The 17302-nt window shown below is 31.2% G+C and overlaps 2 protein-coding genes across 4 annotated transcripts; one reads left to right on the top strand and one right to left on the bottom strand.

The window, feature by feature from the left end:
• Positions 1-10178: 10178 nt before the first annotated feature.
• On the top strand, positions 10179-13366 carry LOC145060984 (16S rRNA processing protein RimM family). 2 transcript variants are annotated; one of them, XM_079008326.1, is made up of 9 exons: positions 10179-10404; positions 10732-10868; positions 11103-11237; positions 11353-11463; positions 11550-11819; positions 11898-12326; positions 12460-12570; positions 12679-12861; positions 12983-13366. In XM_079008326.1, the coding sequence occupies exons 1-9, from the start codon at positions 10236-10238 to the stop codon at positions 13325-13327; spliced, it is 1890 nt and encodes a 629-aa protein (XP_078864452.1). In that variant the 5' UTR covers positions 10179-10235; the 3' UTR covers positions 13328-13366. The 2 variants fall into 2 exon arrangements, with proteins under 2 accessions (XP_078864452.1, XP_078864453.1); XM_079008327.1 differs by lacking the exon at positions 10179-10404 and having other exon boundaries at positions 10731-10868; positions 11107-11237.
• A 20-nt stretch (positions 13367-13386) lies between these two features.
• LOC145060985 (putative ADP-ribosylation factor GTPase-activating protein AGD11) lies at positions 13387-16414 on the bottom strand. Of its 2 annotated transcripts, XM_079008328.1 has the most exons (10): positions 16105-16414; positions 15932-16040; positions 15599-15678; positions 15422-15522; positions 15183-15258; positions 14910-15073; positions 14519-14735; positions 14249-14365; positions 13985-14080; positions 13387-13862 (listed from the first exon to the last, which is right to left on the bottom strand). In XM_079008328.1, exons 2-10 carry the CDS (start codon positions 15975-15977, stop codon positions 13584-13586), a joined length of 1176 nt encoding a protein of 391 aa, XP_078864454.1. In that variant the 5' UTR covers positions 15978-16040; positions 16105-16414; the 3' UTR covers positions 13387-13583. The 2 variants fall into 2 exon arrangements, with proteins under 2 accessions (XP_078864454.1, XP_078864455.1); XM_079008329.1 differs by having other exon boundaries at positions 15422-15515; positions 15598-15678; positions 15932-16414.
• Positions 16415-17302: the final 888 nt, after the last annotated feature.

The following is a 17302-nucleotide window of genomic DNA, read 5'->3' as shown; positions in this document are numbered from 1 at the left end:
TTTTGATTTAATAATTTGTATACTAAATTGATATAATATATTGATTATTTTGAATTATATGATAATATATACATCTATTATAACTTAATAATCTCAATCTTTTGAATGACTTCTATCCGCGAGTTACACATGAATAAAATTAAATATAGTATATGGTTTAATGTTATTTATAGTTGTTATTATTGTTAATTATGTTTTTTTAATTTATTTGCTTAATGTTTTAATTTTAATCATTATAATTATTTAAAACATCAAACATTATTTTCTGATTTTAAAGGTAACAACATAATCATTTTATATAGAGTTATTTTTAACTATTATTATTGTAAGTTATTTTAAGCTACTTGTTTGAAAACTTTTAAAGATTACAAAAATATTTTTAGGAAATATTTAGTTAAATTGAGATTACAATTTAGTTTTTTGCATTTATCACTACAACTTATCATTTTTAACTATTTAAGTTAACAATTTAAGTATTTTGTCAACATTATTAAAAAGTTGTAGCTTTAAACTAATAATGGTTTACATGTAACAACATGTTAAATCTAATAAATTAAGTATAATATGTTAAAAGTTAAAGACATAATTTTATACGTAGAAGTAAATATATTATTTTAAAATTGAAATTTAGTTTATTTATGATGACACTTTAGGTTTATATTTATTTAACCTTATTAATCAACTTATAATCATTATTAGAAAGACACTATAATTTATCACTTTTAACTATTTACAAAATATTCTTTGGGTTGTTTAAGTTAAACTAAAATTTGTATTTAAGGTTACATTGTAACGTTATATATTTAAATTAATAATTTAAGTATTTTATACAAATTGTTCCAAAATTGTATCTTTAAAATGCTAATGGTTTACATCCAACAATATATTAAAACTAATAAATTAAGTATTATATGTTAAAAGTTAAAAAACATAACTTTATAAGTAGAAGTAAATATATTATTTTAATATTGAAATTTAGTTTATGTATGATTATACTTTAGATTTGATATTTATTTAACCTAATTAACCAAATTATAATTATTATTACAAAGAAATTGAAAAGTCATGGGAGTTTCAAATGAATGTGGTGAAAGAAAAATATATATGGGGGTTTCAAATGAATGTGGTGAAAGGAAAATATATATGGGAGTTTCAAATGAATGTGATGAAAGGAAAAATGCTAACTTTATAAATATATAATGATTCATATCTTGCTACATTCCATGGATAACAACCATGAAATAATTAATTATTAAACATGAAATGAGTAATTATCAAACAAATTACAAACCATAAAACCAATTTGAATGATATAACCATAATATGATTAAGTATCGAGCAAGCTGCGAGCATGAAATCAAATACAAACTACAAAAGCATGACATTATTTAAGTATCGAACTTGTTACAAACTCATGAAACCAACAAATTATATAACCATGAGATGATTAAGAGTTAGAACAAGCTACAAACCATTAGACCAATTACATATTACAAGCTATGAAATGATTAAGTATCAAGCGAGACAAACCATGAAACCATGCATTACAAATTACAAAATTAATTATCAAATAAATTATAAATCATGAACCAAATCTTCTTCATCGGGTCTACTAGGATCACTCCTTCTCGTGGATACACAGCCTTGTGTTCATGAATTTATATAAATTTTTTTACGGGTAATTAACTTACATGATAAAATATAAACTTCACATTAACATAATTCTTTAATCAATAACCAATGATCCAATAATTTGTTTTAAGTTTTCCAATTTGAAGACGAATATATTGAAAACATTTTCAATACAGGTTTTGAAGACAATTGTGATAATTTTTGTGAAAAAAGTTGATAAAGGAATGTTCAACAAGAATCATAGATAAATTAATGTCAACTTGTTAACATCATACCGACTTAATATTTTACAATAAAAGATTGTGTTTTAATACATTGCACGGATATACAAATAGTTTGATATTATGTTATAAACATTAACTCCGGTTAGGGAAATCTCTGGAAAAGTCCCTAAACTTTGGCATTATTAACGAAAAAGTCATTCATGACTTCTTATTTACGATTAATGTAAGCATTACTCGGCAAACGTTTGCAAAATAAGCCTTGTATCCCGAGTAATGCTTACATTTATCCGTTTTTTGGTCTTAATCGAAAAAAAAAAATCAAGGATTGCATTTCTTGTTAATGGGGACAAAGTTTAAGGACTTTTATTGAGATTTCCCATTTAAAATATATTAAACCTTGTGAATAATTTCAATTCATTTCACTAACATTTTATCTTAAAAAAAATATCCGTAATTACAATTTTAATTTGTTTATTCAGTTAATCAAATCAATTAAATCGAATCTTATTTCCTTTGATTACAAACAATTTAAGATTATAGAAAAAACTAATTAAACCTAATCAAATAAACCAAAATCCAATTACAAGGATATGTTATTAGGGATGACTTTTTCATTAATATGGTCAAAATTAAGGATTTTTCTAGAGATTTTCCTATTAAAATATGTTAAATCATTGCGAGTAATTTTGGTTTATTTCACTAACCTTTTATCTTAAGAAACATCCATAATTAAAATTTTATTTTTCTTATCCGATTAACCAAACCATTTAGACAGAATTTTATTTCATTTGATTACAATCATTTTAAAATTATATTAAAAAGTGACTAAACTTAATCAAATAAACCACAATCTGATTACACAAGTATGTTATACTTTCGAGGCTACACTCGGGTTAAGGCGTCAAGGAGTCGATAATTAATATTTATAATATAATGGATTTGTAGTAATAAGAACTTGGGTGATAACTAGATATGAAAAAAAAAGTCTAAAACTGTTTTTTAGTAAATTGTATTTATCATGTGGTTTAATAACTATTGTAGCTTTTATAATGTTATTTGTAAATATTTTCTACGTCAGCATTTAAGTTTTATATTGTAGAACAACTTGAACTTCAACCGGTCACTTCTAAAAAAGTGAAAACTTTCTCCATTGTCATTCTTCACACCTAAGTCACATTGTTGTACACTTAAGACCCGAAAATTAATCAACGAAGGTAGCATAAATGACAACCATATTCATGTGACCACTACAAGATATCTTAGATATACACACCAAGAAGACAGATAGAATGACATCTGGAAGAGTAAATGATGCCATTAAAGATCAATTTCAATCTGTAATTGCAGCCTACCTAAGAGTCTCTCACAATCGAACAACACATCGGAAAACAAAAGCTCATAAGATGCTGATATTCCGATATAGAGCTCCATTAAACATGTTATGTGATCTAAAAACGCAATCCTTGCGATAAATAAATAAAAAAGTAATTTTAAGTTATATAAGATATAAATGTCTTTATGACCGTAGTTATGATATATATGGAAGAGAAAATAAAAAAAAAACCCCAAAAATGATATATAAATGATTAGTGGCGGTGACGACCATGGGGTGTGCGACTGCTGCGGTCGCACGAGGCCTTCGAATTTAGAGACAAATATATAGTAATGATGTTGGTATTTTCATAAAATATATTTTATGTGTTATTATTAAAGAAAATTAGCACTTAGTTAGTTATATATATATATATATATATATATATATATATATATATATATATATATAATGTAACATTTTGTTATAATTTTGAAGTAATTTTAATTGTGAAAAAAATAAAGAAAATCAAAAATCAAAATCTTATCATAAATATTATAATTTTTCGACAATTTAAGGAAAGTATCTATACCAAAAAATACATATATGTCTCTAATATCAGTTCAAGCAAACATTATAGATTTTTATAAAACTCACCAAAAAGATCAAACCCTAACAAAACTAATAACGGTTCAAGTAGATCACATGTGTTGCTCGTCTCTCTCGGTAACAATTGTCGTTTTGTTGACTTGAATCTTGATATCTCAATGTCGCTGGTAGTCGCCTTGTCCTCCTTCAAGTCCTCTAATTGAGTCTCTAACTACATGTTAATATCTCTTATCTCTTTAAATTTCTTAAGTCTCAACTGTGCTTGCCTGTTTTCTCTCTCAGCCTAAATGCTCATTTCTATTTGAATGATTTATTTATAAATTCACTAGTTTATAACCCGTGAGAAACACGGTTATAAAATTAATTAAATTTTCATATTAAAAATTAAAATTATTAATCAATTATTTTAAATAAATTATTACTTAAGAGATAGTTTTTTGTTATAAAAAATTATAATTGTTGATTTAAATAAATACTTGAAGTTATATCACCTTATAATCTGTATAAATTTATTTTATTTTTCAATCTAATTTTATAAATTTAATATAATTAGAATGGAAAATTTAAAATTTAAAATGGATAATCAATTATTAATTAGAGTAATTATAGTGGAAATTTAAAATTTGAAAATTAAATTGGATAATTAATAGGTTGACAAATGGCATAATTGGTGATATATAACATTAATGAGGAGCTCTAATTATATGACACTTGTCAACAGGAGATTAAACCTATTCTTTTATTAGAATAGGGATAATGACATTAATCAATAATAAAGTAGAGGAAGTAAAATAAAATGTTAATTTTGTATAGTATAACTTGTAAATTGTGTTTATCACTCTATCACTATGCTTTATTTTTTTGACAAAACTGCAAAAATTGTCCATGTAGTATGCATTTTTTCTGAGGTTTAGTCCAAACTTCGAATTTTTTGGCTTTGTTGCCCTTTTGAGTTAATTTTGTTGCGGATTTGGTCTCTCATTAAATTGAAATGATTGTAATACCCTTGGGGTATTTATTTTCTACCTTTCTTTCATTTTTTAAATTTAATATTTATTTATTTATTTAAATAGTTAAAAAATAAGAGGGGTCATCCTCCCTCTCTCTATATCTATCTCTCTCTCTCTCTCTTTCTCTCTCTCACTCATCTTTTCCATCCTCACCTTTTAACCTGGAAATAATAAGATGAAAAAAAACCCAGATTGCAATGAAATAATAATTTGACATAACGGGCTCCTCATCAACGTTTGATCAAGCTTCGTCTTTCATTGTCAACCACATATCTTCATCTACAACCCATCTTCATGTTTAAACACTGCATATCTTCATATGTCAATCGTTTTTCTTCACACAAAAAATTATACTGTTCTTTATAGGTTCATCAGCTCAAATCCCATAAATTCATCTGGTTCCATCATTAAATCCCAGAATAATCGGATTCAACAGAGATATGTCATTCCATCTTCACTTATGTTTAAAAATTAAATAATCACACTCATAAATAAGATTACTACCCGAATGTATTTTATTGATCACAAGGAGATAACATTGTCACACCCCGAACCAGACGGCGGAAACGTCCGAGGGCTTGCGTGACTTAAATTGAATATCATCACAATGAATATACATGAATCATAACATAAACATCACCATGCATCAATACATTACAACTGAAATTGTTCACATTAAGTACATTGTTTAATCATTACATATCCATAATATAAATTGTTTGATAGTTTTTCCAAAAGCATAATATCCTAACATACTCGGTGTTACTCCTCGACTTACCTGTTACCTAAGAATACAAGTTATTTTGAAAAACGTCAACATATGAAATGTTGGTGAGTTCATAAGCGAGGTTGTTTTGAAAATGTTTGTATAGTTTATAAAACCTAGAAAATCCGGTATTTTCTGAAAAAGACAATTATTCATACCAAAGTGTGAAGATCCATCGGTTTATGCATGAATGATTTCAAAGCGTATATAAATGAAAAGTTTTGCATTATAGTTATTGAAAAATACAAATGAATGATGTTGATTTCCTCGAAAAACCCGATGTTTTCTGATAAAGAAAAAAAGTATATAATTGTTTCAAATTGCTATACCGTCACGACGAATGATTCTGAATTTTCCCTGATTACTCGGATAGTGTTAGATTTGTTTAATTATGAGTCGTTATAACCATACATGATAATGACTAGTTCGTCTGTCTTGGCATTCTAACGAATGTCAGAATTGATCTTAAGATTTTGTCACCCTAGACTACCTGAGTCTAACTGTAGCGAACAGTTGAGGTGTGGGGGAGTCACCCCGTATAGATCTATACACAAACTCTCGCTCTCCCTACAGGAGACTTTGATTATAACTACAGACTACAGACGACCCATAGAGGTGCCGCCCGCAATTACTCACTAAATCTAACATAAATTTGATTACCATTGATTAACGAATTGTATATGTTTACTGAATTGAAGGTATGCCTAATAAACGAGGAGAAGAGGATTACAAGGTCCTACTAATCTCACGTATTATTTATGACTATTGGGTATACGAAGGACACGTTGGGCCATTTCGCATTTGATTTACTCGGACCTTACTAGCAATGCTAATGGGCTACTAAGGCCCAATAGCACTTAAAAGCCATTGAGGTCTCTTAAATATGAAATTGGGTCATAGGAGGCCCAATAACATTTATTATTATCCCTTGGGCCCAAAAATAATTTTAATAGGTCATAAAGGCCCAACAAGCATGATTGGAACTTTTAAGCCCAAAGATTTGAATGTTTACTTGTTTTAGGTATAGTATAATTGTTGGAAAGTTTGATTGGGTAATTGTTAATTTCGCACCAGAACGAGGCCGATCGGTTATTTATGACGATGTTTGAAATTATACGTATTTTCATCTCTCCGTTTTTATGATTTGTAGTTTGGTATTTTTACTTTTAACTCAAATATCTTAACAATAAAATAATTGACTCAAAAAAATATTGGTCTGAACCCTTTCAGCCCTTCTTTGGCAAAATTAAAAAGACATTTTCTTGACATTCTTGATCCCTAGACTTGTTTAAATAATGTTTTTGGTTCAAAATATACTCTTTGGCAGTTTCAGCCCCTCCAGAAAAGAGTCTTTCATTTTAAACCCAAACTTTTCGCAATTTTTACAATTTTGGCCCAAAATCCAAAAAGTTTATAATTTTGATCCTTGTTTGGAAAATACATCATTTTAACCCCTAAATTAGTTTTATTCACCCTTTTACCCCCTGTTTTGAGAAGTTTATCATTTCAACCCCTTGAAAGTTGTAATTTTTGCAAGCTTTGGCTCATTGGGTCGAAAAGCCCAAAATTTGGCCCATTAAGCCATAAATTTAATTCCCAACCTTTAAAAGAGTGTGATATTCCTAAAAACACTTATTTTTCCTGTTTTGACTCTTTTAATCCTTTAGAAAACCGTGAATAGCAATTTTTCAACCTAACTTTTGTTTGTTTGACAAATTTAGCCCAAAAGTGAGTTTTATGTTGCAATATGTATACTTTAATCTTAGAGGGTAATTTTTCTTGACTTGCTTTAGTGTAATACATCTTAGATGATGTTTATCTTCCTCTTAGAGCCATAGATCTCAAATTTCTATTCTTTTTGTTACACATTTACCGCATGAACACATGAAATCACACATAACATACACATACACATAGATCTACACATTTTACTTGTATTCTCCCCCATAAAACATATGAAAACCGAAAATAGAGGGGTATGAACTCACCTTTTCTTGTGGATCTCGGTTTTGAAGAAGAAATGAAAGAGTTTGATGCTATTTTCGGCCCTAGCAAGCTTTCTTGGGTGGATCTCGAACTTAAAGGTTTCTAAGATAACGATCATGAGTTTATATGAGTTAAGAAGAGATTTTTGATAAAACAAAGAGTCTAGATTATGGATCCAAGCATCAGCTTACCTAAGATGATGATTTTTATGGAATAACCTCCTTGGAATGCTTCTAATTCTTGAAAATTAGAGAGAAGATGTAAGAGTGTTCTTGTGAGTGTTTAAGAGAATTTGGAAGAGTGTGGGTGTGTATGATGGGTTCTCGGCCGAGAGTAATAGGAAGAAGAGAGAGAGAGAGAGTTGAGGTGACCATTCTAGATGCATGTTGGTCCATGCATGGAAGTATGTGGTGTATTAGTGAGGTGGCAACCTTAAAAATCAACTCTTCCCCCTTTCTTTTGTAGTTGGGCCGAATTCTTGGACTTAGGAGGAAGGAAGTAGTTCATCTTGGGCCACTGCTTGATTTTGTTCGAAACCATGAGCCCATTAAGTAGGTTTTTGGCCCATTGGGCCTTTTAGAGTAATTCACGACCTAATATTCATCAAAGTATGAGTTTTATGGCCCATCAGGGCTATTTAGTTATGTTATGGCCCAATAGGGTATTTTATTTCATTCTAGGCCCATTATGGCCCAAAATGTTAAAATAAATGAAAGTGGGTCCAATTAGGGCCCATTTAAGAGTTCTAAGCCCAAAATAGTCAAATTGGAATCTTATTGGCCCATTAGGCCCAATAAGGAAATCCTAGTCCATAATGGACTTAAATCGGGATTTCTAGGGTTTCCAATTATTTGTTGACTATTTGAAGTGCTTGTATAGAGTGTTTGATGGGGATTTTGTTGTTATTGAATAAGCATCATACATGCTTCCACATTTTGGGTTCACAATTGTTATCATTGTTGTTGTTACAAATCATCAAAATTCCTAGTTGTGACAAACACGAACCTCCAGCCATCAAGCATCAATTTCTTCCCTAGAATCGGACGTGAAAACCCCGAAATCCGACTTTTAAAACCCCAAAAGTCCACATTTAAAGATATAAATGTTCATTATCTGAAATTGGACCTTGAAACCCATGGAATAAGACCTTGATACCCATGAGATCGGAACTTGAAAGCCCTAAAATTGGAATATATGAAATCGAATTGGTCGTCTTACCTTCATCAGATGGGAATATGTGTAGAGAGGAAGACACATAGGCTGAGGAGTTGGGTTATGTTCTCCGACAACAGTTTACTGATTGGTTGTCACCGAAAAAAAAAAGAAAATGGTAGAGGGAGCGGGTTTGGTGTGACGATGGTATTGAGAATAGGGGAGAGGCTAGAGAGGGAGGAAATGGATGGGAGGTGATAGTCGGCGGTGGTTGTGGTGTTGTAAAAAAATGGAGGTGTAGAGGAATGGAGACAACGAGAGATGGGGGTTGGAACCAAATCAGAGAGAGAGAGAGAGAGAGAGAGAAAGAGAGAGGTGGGTCCTCTTATTTTTTTATTGTTTAAATAGATAAATAAGTATTAGATTTAAAAAAATGAAAGAAAAATATAAAATAAATACTCAACGGTATTAAAGTAATTTCAATTTACTGAGGGACTAAATCCACAACTAAACTAGCTCAAAAGGACCACAGAGCTAAAAAAGTCGAGGTTTGGACTAAACCTCAGAAAAAATGCATATATGGACCATTTTTGTAGTTTTGTCTTATTGTTTTAACTTTTCAATGTTTGGTATTGACCGGTCAAAATATGATATCGGTGGATTTTAAAGTGGTGGTGGGGAGGGGAGCATGGGCTTCTTATTATATGGTTTCTAATATTAATATAATCTAGTCTAATACTTAAAAAGATTAGAAAATCAAAATTTTGTTTGATGCTCTAACTGCTTTAAACATCACTTTTTTTTGATAAATATTAAAAATATATATTAAATTGAACTGCAAGTATCACACGATACGCCTTGTGTAGATGAAGACATAGTCATCTTGTATGATAATGGTGATGACAAAGAAGATATTTCAGTGAGCATCTTGATCTTAGAAACTAAAACTTGTAATGAGGTGAGCCATAATGTTGTGGTAGTGAGTTTACGAGATTTTTCTTCACAACTTTGAGTTTTGAATTAAGTTGTAGTAAATTTACTTAATAATAGTTTCTACAAGAATTTTTTTTATGGAGCCTCAGTTTGATTTTGCACAAAACCTTCGAAATACCAGAGCCAAGCCTGTAAATGATAGTTATTTGTTATTTTTGAGTTTTTTAATAAAAAAGATATAAATGATATCTTTATTTTGAGTTTTTTAATAAATAAATATGATTTTTTTTTATAAAATGAATTTAATATATAATTAAAAAGAAATCTCCATAAAAACCCTAAACTTTGACCTTATTAATAAGAAATGGTAATAATTTTTTATTTCCGATTAAATTTGAAAAACCGATAACATCGTCATCAGCCTTAACCGGATACAAAATACTCATTTTACAAACATTTACCGATTTTCTGGTAAATCGTAAATAACTTTTTTCGTTAATGAGTCTTGAGATACTTTCGTGGAGAATATCTAATTTATGCCGTAATTACCACACACCACACCAGACTTGTTATCATTTGCGTGCGAGTGTGGGCAGCCGGCAGGGGAACCAATGAAGGGCTCTAATCTTCTACGTGCTCCAACCTCTCTCTCGACTTCACTTCCACTATATTCCCCTCTCAAATTCGTAGCCCCCTTCAGAAATCCCATATGTTTCAGTCACCTAATCCTAAGCTCTTTGAAGCATCACCCAATTCGCATCTCTTCTCTGCACGCTACTGGTAAATTCTATCTTCCTGTCTTTAATTTGATGTTACGAGGTGCAGATTGAATGCATGTTTTTGTTTTTATACAAAATTTTGATTAGATTTTGACATTTTGTGGATTAGGTTCAGATGGTAATGATTTTCTGCTCGGTAAGTAATAGGTATTGTATGTAGTAATAATGATACTAGGATAAGTGAACGAAATTGAACTGGTTGATTTTGGATTGTTTTGTGAAATTTTTAAGTGGGTTTCCAGTGTTCTATAACTCCATTTGGTCAGTGGTAATCGAACGAGTAAAAATCAAATGATAATGATAATGATATTCCTTCTTTTTCTTTCAGCTACTCAAGAGACTGTAGAAGTTGATGAGACTGCGTCACAATTTGTTGAAATTGGGTACATATCCAGCGTCCATGGACTACAAGGAGAGGTTCGGGTCAAGCCTAACACAGATTTTCCAGAACTGAGATTTGCAGAGGTACAAGTCCAAATACTTTTACTCCACTTATTAGATAATCAGAATCCACATTGGTTTTTGAGAATGGTGTAATGCAAAAGATAGCTACTTACTTTCATTTACTTGTATATTATAGCATCCCACTTTCATTTCTTTCTATTACAACTTTGTACTTTGAAAAATCCACCCAATTATAGCATTTGTGATTTTGAGAATGTTGTTTATGTTTCTTAGTCGACTTTGTGTTGTATTTAGCCAGGAAGGAGATGGTTGAAGAGACAGATTTTAGGGAGAGAAATAATTGAAGAGGTTGAGTTGATGGAGGGAAGAGGACACCATGGACAAAAGAGTTGGATAATTAAAATCAACAACATTGAGAAAGTAGAGCAGGTATACTTTCTAAATTGATAGTTTTTTTTTTTTTTTTTGTTAAATCGTATCCAAGAACTTGATGAAATTTTGATAAACCATTATATATTCTTTTTTAAATTCTAAATGTTATTAGGCTCAACAACTCGTGGGGTCAACAATACTTGTATTAGATGAAGATAGACCAGAGTTGGAAGAAGGCGACTTTTATGCACGTGATCTTGTTGGCATGAGAGTTACTCTTCAGGTATTTGTTTATAATTATCTCATGTCAATTTTTAATAGTGGGAAATGGAATGATTTTTTTAATATATTCCTTTCTTTCCATTTTAGGAAACTGGTGAACCAGTGGGAACTGTTGTGAATGTTTTCGACAATGGAGGAAGTGATCTCTTACAAGTTAAGCTTAATTCATCTTTAGATATAATAGACAAAAATGGAAAGATGAAATCAGAAGCACCTCTTGTGTGGGTCCCATTTGTCGAAGCAATTGTTCCTCATGTTGATATGATAAAACGAGAAATGACGATTACGCCCCCTAAGGGACTCCTTGAATTAAATGTAAGGTCTGATGAAAGGTCAAAGAAAGAACGCCGACAACTTGTGAGTCAAACTTTTCTATCTTTCTATTGTTTTTTCAGATTCTTTATTTGGGATTTCTCATATTAATTGTTTTTTCAGGAATGGAAAGATAGGAAAAAGTTTCAGAAAAGGGTTATAGCAGCAAAAAAGAAACTGTGTGAAATGGAACAGAAGCATGTTTTTGAGGGGTTTAGATATGGAGAGAAGTCTCAAGGGAGTTTATTAGCTGAACAGATTGTTGGTGTTAACTCCCAACTGCTTCAAGTAGCATTAAAGACTATTGAGACACCTTCTGACAGGTGGCATTTCTCCGAGTTCTTAGCAGCATATAATAAAGAAACAACAAGACATGTTTTCAAGGTTTCAAAAGGGTGTCTTGTTAGTGAAGATAAGGAGTATACAAGTTCCAAGATAACAGAGAGGCGTAAGGCTCTGATATCCAATGGCAAAGTTGCAAATATTTTGGTTGTTGAGGGTAAAACTTCTGAATCTGAAGGGACTGATAGATTTATCCAAAGATTAGTCGAGGTAATACTACTAGGATTCGTTGACTTTTGAGGTCAAACACACTATGAAGTTGTTCTTTTCGCATTAAACTAAAAAAAAACACTCATATAGTCATATACATATGATCCTAATGATTAAAATTTTGTGTTTGCAGATGGAAAGCCATGGAACCACACCTTTGATTCTGGTTTGTCCTATTAACAAAATGGAAACATTTCAAAACTTGATGACAGATAATGACTACTTTGGCTTTGATCCTGAAAAGGTTATAGAATTCTTCTCTATTCATTACTAAAATTTTTCAATTTACCTTGAAAATTTTGTTATGTTTCTAATTATGGTTGAAAACTGATAACCAACATTTTACTTTCAGGTTTGGATTTTGGAAGAAGAAAAGTTACCAGTTGTAAGCTCTTCACATGGTAAACACAAGATCTTGATGAAATCCCCATGGGAAATACTCCAAACGCCAGTTGGATCTGGTGGTGTCATTAGCTTACTTTCATCACACAATAGCTTAGAGTCTCTTGCTACAATGGGTGTTGAGTATATTGAGGTAACACACATCTTTTAATAGTCTTTAAGTCTAAGAAACACTTGTATCCCAGTAACTAAAAAGGAAACAACACCTCTCTCGTGGGATTTATTTATTTTAAATAAATTCTATCCTTTTGCAGATTTCTAGTGTAGATCAAAGATATATTGGTGGGGAGGATCTTGTTGGTTTGGTGGATTCAAGTGAAGCTGATGTTGGGATAAAAACCTTTGGTGGCATCAATGACGTTGATGATATTTTCAACATGGTATTTTCTATAAAATATATAACACAATTGACAAAAAATATCAACAAGTTGCTATTTGATGCTGTTTTGAGGCCAAACCAACACGTGGAGATGGTTGACAAAGAATGGGTGGATATAACACCTTCAACACATAACTCGTATGAGTTTTGTTCTTCAATTTATACTTGTTTAAAAGGTTGTTCTTTTGATAAAGTTTGTGTAATGGAGGTTGTGGATTAGATTTACATGATAATATCTAAAACCCTTTTGTTGTATTAAGTCAATAGTCACACTAAATATATTTCTACAACCCATATATTAATTGAAAATGGCAATTGTATCTACTTCACATATAAAAAACCAAATCCCCTACATACACACACACACAAGAACAATCATTCATCATGCCATCATCCTAATCGCTCAATATATCATCATGAAGATGATGATGATCCATGGATTTCATTCAAATTTTTGGTCTTGTTTGTTGACCTTGTTATTGGGTCAATGGCACACATTCAATCTCTATGACTATCTCACCACTCTCAACATTTTGCAATTTTAGAGAAACCTCTTGTTTTGCCTTTCTTTCTGCCAGTTTGACCACACCATTCTTGTTGACATTCGGCTTGTCTTTGTCTTCTGCCAACTTCTTTTCAGCTTCATTTGCATTACCATTCTCCAAAGCTTTTGCAGCAGAGACTAATGCTTCAATATCAACCTCAGCCTCACCCATATAATCATCCGTTGTAAACTTATCCTTATCAAAAACAACCTACAAAAAAAAATGGAAAAATTCTTACACAAAAATTGATTTTAGTTTGTTGTAATAAGAAATGAAAATAGGATGCTGTAATTAACAAAACAATGAAAGTATGTTGCTATATTTGACTTTACCACTTTCAAAGGCGGAATGTCATCAGGAATCGACAACATTAACTTTTCATTCCAAACAGGATTGAGGTTGTTCTTTATAACGCGTGTCTTCACTGACTGCACCCAAAACATAATTATTATTATTATTATTATTATTATTATTAAGGCATTGTACTTATAAAAAATTTCTTATTAGGACAATGTATTTGAAATTATAATGTTGTGATAGGAAGAAATGAAAGTAGGATTTTGTAATAAAAAAAGTTCATAAGGTTTTAGGCTTACTTGGTTTCCTAAACAGAGCATAACATAAGGATCACTACTCCTGACATCTCTGATAACAAGATCAATGCCTCTGACCACATTGACTTTTATCAAACCAACAAATTCCACCATACCTGCCTATAAACAAACATATCACACATCAGACAAATAACTTCATCAACAGTTTTCTAATGCAGAAGGGCATTCATGTCTTTTACACCTTTTTGAGTGCGACAAAAAATTGCTAGTCAGTATCAATATCAGTATGTGTATCAGGGTGAGTGTGATTACCGTTGAGTTACTTTTTCTGGCGGGCTTTACTTCAGCATCTTTTCTTTTCCTGGTGTTGAGAAAAGCTTGGCTAATGTTATGCATACACATACTGTTTAAATACTTCTTCTCCACTACAGAATTTAAGCCTGCAGAACTGCAGTTCAAAGCTGCTGGATTGAATGGGCAAGACAACTGTTCCTCCATGTTCAAAAACTGTTGCATTACATACTTTCTCCTGTATATATACAGATAAAGCTTTCAATAGTAGAACCAGTTTTATTAGGGCTAAATAGATACCAATGTATTATTTCTTATTAGGGCATTGTAATTTGAAAACTTCACCTGTTCTTATAATAAATATGAAAGTACAATGTCCTAATAGAAAATATTTGGTTTCCCTTTAGTTTACCTGATAAAATCAGAACGGTCTTCTATAGAAGAGTCTGGTTGTGGTTTTCTACGGTTTTCTGGAATGCTGTCTTCATATTTTGAATTTACTGCTTCATTTCCACCAAGTTTTATCACATTATCAACATCTTCTTCTGTCCACTCGTCTAGATTCACTGACAATATCTGTGCCAAAAACTTTATAGTTAGTTTATATAATTGATTATGATCAACAGGTAAAATGAAATTCATATAATTTAAAAAATAGAAGATATGAAATGATTAATTACTACACCTTTGATATATGCACTCCGAGGCTTCTATGTACTCCTGAACACTTAATGCACACAAATGCTCCAAGATTTGCAGATCTAGTCACACCCACAAGGTCGAATTTTTAGTTGGAGAAAAAACAAAAATACAAAGTTAAGATCATAGAGTGTTTAAGAAATGATCAATCAAATTCAAAACCTCATCATTTTATATGCGGGATGAAAATTTTTGTATTGATAAATATTCAAGCTTAGGACTTACACCCATTTTGGACTTGGAGATCCACAATCTGCACATAACTCATTACCAGATTCAGATGAAAAACTTGCTAGCCTCTTTTTTGCAGCTGATGAATCTGACATTACAAAAAAAAAAAAAAGTATGAATATGATATGTAAATGAATCATTAATGATTTATAATAAAAAATTAAACTTACTGGAGGATGATGTCTGTTCATCTGATTCATCGTTCCAGTTTTCTTTTGTATCTATATGTAAGAGGTCATAGAGGCAAGTTGCTGCAATAATAAGTGAACAAATCAGATTCAGAGGTAAAGCTTTAACAGCCTACTAAAAAGTCAAAATAGCACCAAGTCAAACAAAGCATAAACATAATTGTTCGTTTTTCATCATCAAATTGTTGGTCCTCTTGGAAAGGAATTGATTATGAATATAAGGGAACATAATTGTTCTTATTGTGTTGGCATAACCCTAAAATCATACACAAAATAAGCTGCAAAGCTCAAGGAAAGAAGACGACTCGGTTATTACCTGATACTTGGTCGACATCCTTCTTCTCCTGATTCTTGGCAGACATTCTTTCTCAGCAATTGAAAGATAGAAACAAATGTGTAAACATTTGATCTCTCTGCATTTTTATCTGCATTATACGTAAATGTTAATTTCACAATTCACCGAATCCCCTTCTGCAGAGGTTCATTTACCGTTCCCGATGACCACATATCAGCAACATATAACAAATGTGATAGGTTTTGGAGATTGAATTCGGAGGGAGATGATGATGATGATGATCCACAGGTCAAAATATTAAAAATTCGCAAGAAATTTGGACTTTTGGTGATTATACATCAAGATTTTTGAAGAACTTTTGCTACTTGTGAAATAAGCGTCGGAAATTATTGGGAAAAAAGGTCAAAATTTGGACGAACAAAACCTAATTGTTGTTGGGTTTTGAAAGAAGAAGTTATTTCGGTAGTTGATGGATTGCATGTTGGTGGAAGATTTCGTGGTGTCTCCGCCGTTGGCTTGTCTTATCATCTAGAAATTACATGTATTAACTTCAAGATTGTCTATATGGCAAATACACCCCTTACACACACGGTTAATATCATAAAATGACAATAAATAGTATTAAAAACGAGTTTGTTTTATGGGTCTATCTTCTAATTCTAGTCAATATGTCAATGGATTTTTTTTGGATTCTCGTTACTATCATTGAAGTGTATTTCAACCGTATAATTCTGCCATATTGAATGCCACAATGGATATCATATCAACGTATGATATATATAAATTAACAAATTTTGTCAATATTACAGTTGACGCAACGTATGATTCAGTCGCAATGTAATGGGTTAAAATCACAACCATAATAGTGTGAGAAGAACCCAAAATTATTCGGACACATTGAAAAGATGATTGGCTTAAAGAGTATATATGTAAAGACCTTTTTGGTATCGTGCTTGATAGATTGTTATATAATTTAAAGTTGGATTGTTGCCCCTATGTTTCTCATACTTCCACTCATTTATGAACTTACGGGTCAGTTGCCCGACTCAATCCACACCATTTTGAGTTTAATATACGAGACCACTTAGCATCCATCATGATGTCTTGTTGTTAATAGTTATGGAGGTAATGAGTACTATCTTTACTTTAGCTTTAAATAAAGACAACTTGGTGAATCGGTTGTCTTATATATTTTTTGTAGAAGGTATAATGCTCCTTTAGTGGAGATACCAATCGCTTGTCTTATAGATTTACAATTTTTAGAAAGATTTAATGCTCCTTTAGTGGAGACATCCTCTTACTTTTTCAACACTTGTGGAGAAATAACCTATCAAAAGTTTCCAATTTCATTAAACATCAATCATAAAGAACTAAAATGGTTTGCATAATTGC

This window comes from Lactuca serriola, chromosome 7, assembly GCF_051521515.1.
Source record: "Lactuca serriola cultivar US96UC23 chromosome 7, Lser_US96UC23_V15, whole genome shotgun sequence".
In the NCBI taxonomy this organism is placed as follows: domain Eukaryota; kingdom Viridiplantae; phylum Streptophyta; class Magnoliopsida; order Asterales; family Asteraceae; genus Lactuca; species Lactuca serriola.
Note: the sequence above shows the minus strand (reverse complement) of the source record. Positions and strands in the feature narration are given on the sequence as shown.